Source organism: Limanda limanda, chromosome 14 (genome assembly GCF_963576545.1).
Source record: "Limanda limanda chromosome 14, fLimLim1.1, whole genome shotgun sequence".
Taxonomy (NCBI): domain Eukaryota; kingdom Metazoa; phylum Chordata; class Actinopteri; order Pleuronectiformes; family Pleuronectidae; genus Limanda; species Limanda limanda.
This window is the reverse complement of record NC_083649.1, coordinates 6,417,906-6,429,949: the sequence shown is the minus strand read 5'-3', so window position 1 is coordinate 6,429,949 and position 12,044 is coordinate 6,417,906. Positions and strand designations below refer to the sequence as shown.

Below are 12,044 nucleotides of genomic sequence, written 5' to 3'. Positions count from 1 at the left end.
GCTCCCTCTGCATCAAGAGGATTTCGATGTAACCAGCAAAATAACCTGAAATCAAACAAGTCTCTTCCTTGAATCTTGTTACTTAGCACCAACTAAAGAAAACATAATCATAGTTACTGCTCCTCTTCTGCAGATTACCTGACTCGCAGCTGAGGTTTTTCACCACAAAGCTGCAGAACAGAAACTCTGCGTCTCGGCGGCTTCCTGTGGAGACGGGTCACCCTGTTCACAGTCTCAGTCTCTGCTCCTCACTTCAACCTCAGTCTACTGTTCTGCCTTTTTGCTGAATCCCTCAATGGATTGAGCCTGATTGATCGTAATGACTTTGGGGATCTTAAACGTGGCTGGAGCTGCACTGGGAGCGGCCTTCTCACTTCTCTTCTATGCCTCGATTATACAAGGTAATCATGGACCACATGTGTTGTCGCTCATAGAATACAGCAGCAGAGATGGGATGCTCACCACGGGTTTGAAAATGCGTAATGGCTTCTGGTGTGATAAGCTGCCTCAGAATAATTCTGTGATTTTATCTGCCTGCGTCCCAGCGGATCGCAGTCTGTATTCTCAACTTCAAAGTAAGCGATTTTTGTCTCCTCACTCTTTGCTTTGCTTGCAACACTATGAACTGATATGCTCAACAGGGTTCCGGCACAATGTTGAGAGTCCACGTTATGACACAAGAGAAGCTGTGGTGGGCCAGAACATCACCTTACAGTGTTTTGTGGAAAAGCTGCCTGGCCTCAAGATTGTCAACATCGAATGGAAGAAAAACCATGAAAGCACCAAGCTGGCTCTGTATAGCCAAGGCCATGGAGATGTTTTATTTTGGCCTAATCTCACTTTAGATTTTGAGAATTCAAGCAAGTTCATGGGGTCCTATCTACATCTTCCTGAGGTGAATACATGGGACAGCGGCATCTATATTTGTGATATTGCAACTTTTCCATATGGCACCTTCAGGAGGGAGACGGAGCTAAAGATTAAAGGTAAGTAGAAGAAAGGCAAGTACATGCAAAGTCACACCTACACACCTCAAACAAACTCTGCAGTCCTCGTAGGATTCAATATTTGGATAAGGCTTGCACAGATACCTTCCATCTTATTGTCAGGTGCATATTTTTCATGTTACTCCAGATTGCATCAGAGCGTTGCTGCTCTGCCAATCTCCGCAGTTATTTACTTCTGAGCAAATGTGGAGATGGGTGACAAATTACATGGAGAAAAACCTGAGCAAGGTTTCACCAGAACATCCTCAATTCTCCATTGATCCCCTCGTGTGTCTGATCCCCACTGGAGGAATGCAGAACCACTCTTCCAGGAGATATTCCCACGTTTGGTGTTTTGACGGCCGTTGAGCCGAGCGCTGTCCGTAGCTTCAGTCAAAAAATCTCGTGTAGATGTTCAATTTGTCCCATGTCCTATACATTTGTCCAAAAGATTTACGATAGAGCTTTTCCCTTTTCGATTATCTAGTATCGGCCAATGGCGAGCACTGCTCCGATACCTGTACATTTAAAAAGATAACTTATATAAAGTGTTTTAACATTTTGATCCTGTTTAAAAAATCCCTTGTAGATGTTCAATTTGTCCCATGTCCTATAAATTTGTCCAAAAGATTTCCAATAGAGCTTTTCCAATTTCGATTATCTAGTTTCAACCAATGGCGAGCACTGTTCTGATACCTTTACATTAAAAAAGATAACTTATATAAAGTGTTTTAACATTTTGATCCTGTTTAGACAAACACATCCTGCATGTGAATATGCAGAATGCCTAACCAGACATTTCTGGCAGTATCAAAAGTCATTTTCTTCCGATGCTGATATTGCTTTTGTATAATCTCTAGATTGTCACCATTTCCCATTTTATAATTGCAAAAACTAATTTCCGTTTTATTTTTCTCCTGACTCACATAAACTGACGCAGGCCAATGCACTCTTTCCTTATTTACAGCTATAATTGAACTGAAGGGATGTTATGATCATAAATACAAGCAGAGGACAATGAAGGTGTTTGTATTTGTGTATCGTGTGTAAAGGGCATAGTGGTCAGAGTCGTCTCTAGCAGATCCCACCCATTGTGTTACAGCAAATGTTTTCCATCCGCTTGATTCATTTTAATCCTATATTCTCTCCGTTAGATGTTGTTGAAATAACGTGCGACACGAACAGCAGCTTGGAAGTGGCTAATGGACAGAATGTGACAATTCTCTGCCGAGCTTCCCCCGATGCCCAGTACAGATGGACCAAGGTAACGGACGCCAACAAATGAAGTTAATCAGGCCATTTACCCCATTCCAGTAGATTTCACTTCAATTATTTTGTTTATTTATTCAATTACACATCCATGAACATCAAGATGATTTGATTACCTCTGACATCAAGAACCTACACTTCCCAAAAAATTCTCACTATGATTTATGAGCTCCGTAATCGTGTTTTTCCACAGAACCAGGAGCTGGTGTCACAGAATGAATCTCTGGAGCTCGTGTGCGTGACTGATGCTCACGCAGGAGTTTACACGCTGACAGTCTCCACAGGAAATGAAACTGTGCATAAAGAGTTTACCATCACGGTACAAACAGCAACCACACATTCAGAGACAGGTGAGCTTCTCCATTTCTCTCATTTTGTTGCACTCACTTTCTCAGCATGTCCTCAGGGCTGGATTAACCATCTTGCAGAGGGCCCGAGAGACTGACTTACTTAATAAACTGCACCGGACCAGAGAGCTCACACTTGACTTTTGTTATTATACTGGAGCTCACTCAATTCTAATTTTTAATTAGCCGAGAGGAAAGAGAGGGAGATTTTCCATCTTCCAGCCATGTTATGAGAAAGCAGCAGAAATTGTGAATAAATTGGGAACTACAAAACAAACTAAAACTCAATTACTTGCTGCAAATCAATTGCCCCATGGTGTGAGGGGGAATACTGAATTATGCTAAGATAAAACAGTGTTCGTAATTTTAAATTACAAAAAAAACCAAGCTACATATTGTTTGCCCCCACATGGTGACACGGAGCAATGTGTGAGTGGGCTGTAGGAAAATTAATCCCCCGGTCGTCTGCTTTCTCATCCTGTGTCTCATGAGAATTTCAACATGAAACTAAAGGAAAAAAACAAAACAAGCCACACACGGATGTCAGAAGTCACGTCCTGTTCTGTCTGTCTCCTTTCAAACCACAAGCCAGAGCTTCTTATCAGACTCAGAGTCATGACGTGGGGTGAGAGCACAATCTGTTGGACAGTTTGGAGAAGTACAGCCTTGAGGTTTGTGAGATAAGCTGCTAGACACACGAACAGCATTTTCACAATTTTAGAAATATGCTCGTAAATCAGCTCAATTTGCAGATTTTCTAGCATGTAAACGACAGCTGAGAATAATGAAGTTCTGGTGTAAGCATGGGGATATGGTAGAAAAAAACACATTACAACACATTAATTATGGACATTACTCATGAGTGTATACACAATTGCACTGCTGGATTTGCAATTCATGCAAATGCAAATTTGGATCTGAGGAATCTGTGTCCATGACTTTATAATCCAGGATCTTGAATGTATGAGCACTTCTCCCTTATTGTATCTATTGATAATGCGCATTGAGTGCTGATAAATGCCAATTTAACACATGTTTTAATGATGTGACTGCTTTATATTCAGCTCCAAAGATTTATGAGAAATACATATTCAAAGAAGGGTTAAAAGGACGACTGCTTCAGATAAAGAAATGGTTCCAGCTCATTTCTCCCCTGGAGAATCCTCCCTTTTTAGTCAGAGTGAATAATCACTGTATAAAACACTGCACATAATGGACGACGTGTATTCTGTGAAATCACACGGTGGTGGTTACTGGAGTCCAGAGCTCTGCCAGCACTTTATTTCCAATCATGCAAAAACTGCATCTATTAGACTGACATTAAATCTCTCATTCAACTCTTGTCAATAAAAGGTATTTACCTACATGTCCAAAGAGGCCATTATCTTTTAAAGTAACTAAATAACGCTGCTAGCAAGTCACTGTTTGTTAAGCAATGTGCTGTTCTCCAGGTGTTTCATGTCCACTTGCCTTTTACTTCCTTCAGATCCCACAACTGTCTCGCTGCAGTCCTACACAACTGAGAGTTTTTCGGAACCTGCAGACGACAGCTCCACCACATCACCGACCACCGGGCTGTTAACCACTGACTCCAATGTAACTTGGACCACGGCTAATGGGAGCGATGGTACTCCAGATGCGACCACAGCCGGGGAGAACGTCACCTCTTTTACAAGTCCAACACATTTCAGTGTCACAACATCCCCTGTCACACAAACTGACCCTGGTCCCTCTGCTACATCAAGTCCTGGTGGTGCAGAGGTCACGTCCACACAGGAAGTGGTCAGCGAGGGGGGGTACGAGTACGAGGACGTTTCTTTGTCAACCAGGCCACAGGATGAGACCAGCACCTCTGGAAAAGTTACAGAACAGTATGAACGCCCCGGTGCAACCCCGACTCTGAACACTGGAAACAATGGAACAGGAAATAAAGGTAATAACTTCCTCATATTTCACAAATAATCAAATAAAAATCAAATCAAATCAAAGTTTATTGTCACATGCACCAAATAAATTGTGAGTCATCAGAGCAGTGAAATTCTTATGACCTGGTAGGCAACATCTACGTAGTAGACGTGCAATACAAGATACAAAAATAACATTTATCATATCATAACATAGTACAACTATTTAAATTTAATTGAAGGGCTAGCAGAAATTTACAGGGTGAAGGATTGAGGAATATTAAATGAAATAATATGCATATATGTGGAGAAATACTTTCCACTTTCCCTCAAGAAATACAACATTTCCAGGATAAGTTCTGTGAGTGCTAGCCCAAAAAAACGTTTTATCACAATGTATTACTCTAGTGTTTAGCCTGAATGTACCTTTCTTGCCTTTAACTGTTTTTTAACTGATGCTCTCAGATTGATCGTAGAATTCGCTCTGGGACCTCCAGTGTTATTAGTTTTATTTGTGGTTATCAAGGTGAAGCCAGACGCAGCTTCAGTTGCCACGAGAGAACGGGAAAGCGTTTAAAAAGCAGCAAATACAAACCACAAACATAACGAGACTCCTTAAGAACTACAGATATGTATAAGCCACAGTGGCCTTTGCCCTCTGCAGCTTTATGGATTCCACTTCTCTCACAAGCCTCTGGCTAGATGCCTTCTGGAGATAGAGAACTCATTTAAAGAGAGTCAGCTCCTGCGAGTTAGTGTGTGTGGGACCAGCTGAGGGGGGAACACTTTTCTGCCTCAAGGCGAAAGTTTGTTATCTGTGTATGTTCAACACATCGGAGCAAACTGATCAATATCTGAAAAACACGTCTCTGAGCTTCTGCTGCAGAACAAATTGACAGTGTTCAACTCTCTCTCTCTCTACATCTGCCTCTTTAGACGGAGCGAGGACTCATCTCATCGCGTTAATAATCCTTCCAGTGCTGGTTCTGATCGGCGTGGCCGGATTTCTGTACAGGAGACGAACTATTAAACAAAGGTAAATCTCTGGCTCGCATGTATTCAGACCTTGGAAAATGTTGGCTGTATATTCTGATAGACTCCCCCGACTCGTGACACTGATTCCTGGGTACAGCTGCCTTTCTTTTTTTTTTGTGATCAAATTTTTATAGGATTTGAAGAACAACAATCATCATTCATCATTCTATTTTATTTTTATGTCTTCATTTTATTATTAGCCGGCGTGTATGTGTGTATCTGTGTGTGTGAGTACATGGGTATACTTATGTTTGTATACGGTAATTACTTTATTTATGAGCTGCCTTTCTAAGAAATGCAACTAATCAATCTGTGCTATCTCTCTCTCTCTCTCTCTCTCTCTCTCTCTCTCTCTCTCTCTCTCTCTCTCTCTCTCTCTCTCTCTCTCTCTCTCTGTAGGATGTCTCTGCCGCCTCCGTTCAAACCCCCCCCTCCTCCAGTGAAGTACTCGGCTGCCACACACCATGAGATGTACAGACAGGCCATCCCCACCTCAAGGTGCAACTCGGTAGCGATCTGAAGGGTTCAATAACAAGATGTAATATTAAGAGTTAAAATAAAGAACTCGTAAAATTTTTGGGGTGACTCCCATCAAAGGGGTTGGATCCAGGTTGTTGTTGTTTTTACATTTTGTGACATAATAAGTTGATGATAATTCATAACTGTGGCATATTAAAAAGGACTGTGACTTGAAAGTGTGCAGCCTCGTGGGATTTAACAGGAAGGTTTGAGCTCCACTGAGAAACATTCAAGTGGTCAGATGTGTTGAGTTTCAAATGCATATAATATTTGTGTATAAATGATATTTGAATGTTTGGTTTTTGAAAAAAAAATTGCTTGAAGCCTTTTTTGTGTTGTATTAAATGTATTAAAACCATGTATGTACAGTAGATTCTAAGATGTGAAAATAAAAGTTGGTTTCATTTGATTCTGGATTCGATTTTTTACGCCTCAGCTGCTTGTGTGTTTCTCTTTTGACATTCCTGTAGTTAGCATATTGTGCGAATCTGTCTTATACAGCATAAGACATGTATTGTATCTGCATAGACACATTTACGCTGAAACATATAACTGTACACAAGTTACACAGCTGATTTAGTCTCCCTGACTTAATGAAGATCTGCTGATTCTGCAGTTTAAAGCAGTAACTTTCAACGGATGAAGAATTATTTCCTAATTGGAGTCACACATTGACCTAAGCCTTTATAGGAGTGTTGACCACAGGTACCAAAGGTTCCCCCAGGGGGGCTTAAACCCCAAAACCACTTGGGATACCAAATGTAACACCCACTAGACACCATCACATGACAGTTCCAGAGAACATCACTGAAAACCTTGACCGTGCAGCTTTTGATATTTTTAAGAAATTGGCGCTTTTTGTTTAATTTCAGTGTGAAGACAATTTAAAGTTATTTACCATATTTTATAACTTAAATTCGGCTTTTTCTTCACAGTGGAAAACATGTTTACACACAACAGTGCAATTGAGCTGCACAAAGAAACTTTTAACAACTGCAACTTTTCTTCTGCTGATTTTCCAACCACAATAGCAAAAGAAACCACAATGCACTGGGTGTATGCAAGTTATAAACTCTTGATATACATAGCTCTGAAGTTTGTGCACAAAGAAAAATTGACCTTTTTCAGGAGCAAGTCTGTTTTCTTTTCAGTGCAGACATTTTTAAATGTGCAAATCTTCACGTTCATATTAAAAGTTCCTTACAGATGTTGGTATGTTAGATAGTTGAAATTGTTTTTCTGCCTCCGAACAGACCGGGTGCTTGAGAATGAGGTTACGCAGCTTCCTGTTTGTAACTGAAGAACAGCCAGTTTTCAAAGCACTGAGAGGTAACGATGGGAAGGTAAAAATAGATTACAGTGCAGCACACCTCACTGACTTAACACAGCCCGGCCCTGGAGCCTGAGAGCAGTCGTATCAGACAACCTGCTTTGTTCAAGACGGCTGGAATATGGAACGAGGTGAGATCGGAGCAACTTTTTAAACTTCTGAAATTGCCTTTTAGGTTTTCAAACTTTAGACATTCTGATAATTAACATATCTGTGTAAATATTTACTTTATCCCTTTGTACAAAAAGTTGATTTTTGTCACAAAAACATTGTTTGGGCTACAAAAATATTTTTTTTCTAAGCAACATATCACAATTGTGGCTTTGAAACTATAACAGTTTAATAACTTTTTTTGAATTTAATGGTCTATTCTTTATCTATTGTTGTTGTAGCATATGCACGTAACCTTATTTCATTTGGGTCACAGTACGTACGTTCAACAATTTTGGTTTCCAAAGCACTTTTTTAAACAATTTAAATTTCTCTTATACTAACTTATAAATAAGGATTTACTTATAACAAAGCCGAGTTTCCAATATGAAGAATGAATTTCCTGTGAAATGTGTCAACATCGTTAAGATCTTAGTTCAGACCAATTAACAACAAACTTCTTATATTTCTCACATTAAAGAAATGATGACTCTCTGAATGATGCTGATTTCTAGATGTTAAATTATTTTGGAAACAGTTATGGGTAGAAATAATTGTGTTATACATTAATAATTGTATAATGGCCGTAAAAATGTAAATGGTGAAACAGTTTTTCATTATATTTTCCATCTCTTAGAATTGTTAAGTGATGTTAAAACAATTGAGTGAATGTTCATCAAAATGTTTCATCCTTTCTGTTTACGGAGGGAAACTCCAGATATCGACTGATAAAAGTTTCCTTTTAAAATTCACTGAGGTTTTTGTTGCGTGTAAAGATGTTGGAAGATGTTAATGGTCTGTTTGTGTTTTTCTTTTAGATTGTAAACTTGAACTTATCGGACTGTTGCTTTTATTTCTGGCCTTGTTGATCTCGATGAGTCTCAATCTCATTCTCTTCCTCAAACAAAGAGCCTCTTTGTGCAGAGGTATGATTATATTTAAAATATATATATTCTTATGTGGCATATTTTTTGCATTTCAAAAGTAGTCACTGTTTATTTCACAAGGACAACAGGACTTTATATTAATGGCTTTATATTTTTTCATACAGAAAAAGATGACTGCTGCTTCTCACATATTTATGAAGGAGAAAGGTATGACTTTTATGGAAACAATATTTTATCAGGCTTAAACACGTCAGCCGCATATTCCTCAGTCCAACACATTTTAATTCGTAATGAGTAAAATGTTTTTTATCGTCTACAAATACCATCTACCTGGAGAAATAATCTGTGAAATTGTTTCTCCGCAACTTGTTAAAGGCCGTCACAGGTCGAAGGTCGTTTCTTTCCTGATCAGCAGGAAAATCCCCACATGCAACAGGAAAATCCAATCTATGGAAACATCACCACAGTGAGAACAGGTGAGCACAGGCCTGGCTTCAATACCATGTAGATTACCCATTAGGAAAATAAATGACACAGTTATTAATAAACATTAAGCTGTATTGTTGGGTTGTCAAGAATTCAGCAAACATCTTTTTTTTTATTCCTGTGCCGTTTGTAAATGTAACCTGTTCTTGGTCTGTAGAGGTTTTCACCGAGATGATGACAATGCCACCCACAGGAGGTCGTACGGAGGTAATTGCATCGCTCTATTATAATTTCCATGGTCGTAGTTTTAAATAATTTCAATTATTACTGTACGTAATGTTGCCACACACTGGGTTAGTATATGTTGTATCTTACATTTGATAGCTTGTGTAGAGACTATACTCTTATGGCAGAATGGAAATATCCTCTCTTATGCCTCAATGCTCTGTGCTTAGCTCTGCGTTACTTTTTGCCAACTCAACCTGATAAATTATATTATTAACCTGATTGTTAAAGCTTTGCATTTCCAATACAGAGGATGACATATTATGCACTTTAAGGCCAACACATTTTTAAAAAGATTTGGGAGTTGTTTACAATGCAAATGTTTCCATTTTAGAATATTCGTTGTGGGTTTTAATATTATGCTAAAAATAACTGCTGCACAATGCACATGCTGACCGATTTGCTTTCTAAACGGAAAGCAGCAAACACAATTGGCACATTGTGGTCAAAAAACTGAACAAGTGAGCTCAGAAATGCATATGGTGTTCCAATAATAGATAAGACATCAAGAGACCACAAGCTCCCACGACACAGACCATTTCATTTAAACTGGTGCACGGTGCTGCAGCAAATACAAATATAGTATTTTAAACCATCCCTCTTTGTCTCTGTGTCTGAAAACCAAACTTTTCAGAATGACCTGAATTACGCCTCATTGGATTTGAAGATCGCAAAGCAACGCAAGAGGAAGTATCAACAACAGCTAGAGCAGACCCGAAGCAGCCGTCAGGATCAGCTGCCGGTTCACCTCCCACCCCCCATGAATAGTTTCTTGGAGTTGGACGGAGACATGGATGCTCACCTTCCTCCCAGAGACAACAGCACCATGGTCTCACACGCCAGCATCTACCTGAACAGCCAACAGATCGCCCAAGAGACGGAGGAGATGGCCAAAGAAAGTAGTATGAACTGGGCAAGGGAGGATATGGGGTGGGGGGGAAATACACTCGAGGAATATGGGGGAACGACGGACTGGAGAGGAGAGGAAGAGAGTGAAGAAAGACCAGATAGAGAGCTGGGTGTTCGGAACGGGTCTGTGTGTGCACATGCTGCTCAGAGAGATTCAGAGGATTTCACCAGCAGCATCTGGCAAGAAAGTGACCGACAATGTATCATATAGCAGCTGTAATATTAAAGCAACACTATGCAACTTCTTTATCTTCAAACAGCAGCTTCACGATCTGTTTGCTGGTTCACTGACATTGGAGTAAGGAGAAAAGTTTCCCACTTCTCACCCTGAACATCTCTTCTTCCTCCTTTCAACTTTCCTTTGAGAAGCAATTGACGGCTTCGATAATCAGAATCAGGTCCAGCAAGTTGACGAGTCATGCTGAACTGTCGATCTGTTGAATAGACTGAAGCCATCTTCACGTTGCTGCAGACATTTTGCAAAACTAACACCTCACAAAGTGCGTGCCCTCTGTTGCTTTGTGTAACGAGTATGTGACAGAAACAACAACAAATACAGCTTTACTCTGGTTTCTACAGTCGGTTAGCACGGCTACGTCTTATTACAAATGGTCAGCTACATTCAGGAGTCTGCTTCACCCAACGTCGCTTGGACCACGGTGTTCTTCTCTGGTATTTGGTGGATCACTGATGTAGCCTTTATCGCCACCTACTGGCCCAGGATGCTTGTGTGAATGTTATTTTTATGTTACTTATTGTTTTTAAACTGTTCATGAATTATTTTTCTAAGCAAACTGGAAAAAGTCAATAAAATGTACTAAATTCATTCGTTTCAACTAGAAGGAAACTTTGTCATGTTCAGTTTTCAGCGAGTTTCACACAAGTTGAGCAATTTCCTTTCTGATGGAAATCAAGCTGCCTCTCGAAATCTCAGCATTGAGCAATCGAGGAACCTTTCTGTACAGAGGAGGAAAGACTGTGTTTGACATTTAGAGGTCAAGGGGCCACGTTTTCAGTTTGTTTCGCAAAAGACAAGAGAAATCGTCAGATCGTCACGGAAGACAAGGGAGAGGTCTTTCTGTTTTGATGTCTCAGTCATACGTCTCAGAAGGAGGTGTGAAAACCTTTTGGCAAACCAGAGGGACTGTACTTTATTGAATAAATTAGCTGGGATTTAAACATGTGACACTGTTTCTCAAGCAGGTTACAACTTGAATAATTTTAAGATAGAGATAAAGGGGAGAAAAGGAAAGAGATGATCATTCTATTTCCCATGTGGGCAGCTTGTTATGTTGCACCACAGAGGATGGAAACTGTGATTAAGATAATAATCTGTAAACTCTATTGACCTGATTCACCGTCTGACTAAATGATCCCCGCCTTTCTATCCTCCTCCGTCTGGAAGGATAATTTACTGAGCTCTGAAGTGAACTGAGCAGTCAGAGGCCTGCAACCTTCTGACTGTGTGTTGACAGCTTTTCAATACCTGACTCTGGACTACTTCCCCTCTATGGATTCATTTCTTGACCTGAGGAGTTTTAGATCGGACTGTTGCAGACACAAAGATGCCAAGCACAGAAAAATACAGAGAAAGAGATAACAAGGCCCTTTTAGCAGATCTCGATTCTCCAATGTGCGATCAATACATGATGTTTGCTATTTGACATTTTACAGTACAAACCAATCAGCTGGACTGTGCAGGAGGTTTCCTTGATTTGTATCCAGCTCAAACAGAACAGAAGGTTAAGGTGTCTTCTAAAGGCGGATGGATAAAAGATAATATCATTTCTGTTGAGTTTCTTTCCCTCATTACAAATTAAAGAAGACATATGTTGGGGACTTTACAGAGAAATGAATTAACTCACAGTTGGAAGTTGGTCCTGGAGAAACACAGTTTGTCCAAGAGGTGAAAGAGAAGACAGAAATCCACAGGACAACCCTGGACACGTCCTCAGGGAGCACAGCTGTCCTCTCCGGTTAGTAACCGAGTCCTGTCA

At 40.1% G+C, this 12,044-nt stretch overlaps 2 protein-coding genes across 2 annotated transcripts; both read left to right on the top strand.

Moving 5' to 3' along the window:
• The first annotated feature begins 212 nt into the window (after window positions 1-212).
• On the top strand, window positions 213-6,265 carry si:ch1073-15f19.2 (nectin-1). The gene is made up of 7 exons (XM_061086169.1): window positions 213-401; window positions 642-986; window positions 2,141-2,250; window positions 2,449-2,605; window positions 4,089-4,535; window positions 5,443-5,542; window positions 5,941-6,265. Exons 1-7 carry the CDS (start codon window positions 320-322, stop codon window positions 6,059-6,061), a joined length of 1,362 nt encoding a protein of 453 aa, XP_060942152.1. The 5' UTR covers window positions 213-319; the 3' UTR covers window positions 6,062-6,265.
• Window positions 6,266-7,456: 1,191 nt separating this feature from the next.
• On the top strand, window positions 7,457-10,258 carry LOC133019771 (uncharacterized). Its single transcript, XM_061086328.1, has 6 exons — window positions 7,457-7,521; window positions 8,359-8,466; window positions 8,592-8,634; window positions 8,803-8,903; window positions 9,071-9,120; window positions 9,773-10,258. The coding sequence occupies exons 1-6, from the start codon at window positions 7,512-7,514 to the stop codon at window positions 10,256-10,258; spliced, it is 798 nt and encodes a 265-aa protein (XP_060942311.1). The 5' UTR covers window positions 7,457-7,511.
• The last annotated feature ends 1,786 nt before the right edge of the window (window positions 10,259-12,044 follow it).

What these genes read in the sequence shown, in the direction of transcription:
- si:ch1073-15f19.2 (XM_061086169.1), top strand. Translation starts at nt 320, where the DNA reads ATGACTTTGGGGATCTTAAACGTGGCTGGAGCTGCACTGGGAGCGGCC. An exon ending in CTATGCCTCGATTATACAAG is followed by an intron (nt 402 to 641) that starts GTAATCATGGAC and finishes TATGCTCAACAG; the next exon opens with GGTTCCGGCACAATGTTGAG. An exon ending in CAATGGAACAGGAAATAAAG is followed by an intron (nt 4,536 to 5,442) that starts GTAATAACTTCC and finishes CTGCCTCTTTAG; the next exon opens with ACGGAGCGAGGACTCATCTC.
- LOC133019771 (XM_061086328.1), top strand. An exon ending in AAGAGCCTCTTTGTGCAGAG is followed by an intron (nt 8,467 to 8,591) that starts GTATGATTATAT and finishes TTTTTCATACAG; the next exon opens with AAAAAGATGACTGCTGCTTC. An exon ending in CATATTTATGAAGGAGAAAG is followed by an intron (nt 8,635 to 8,802) that starts GTATGACTTTTA and finishes AACTTGTTAAAG; the next exon opens with GCCGTCACAGGTCGAAGGTC.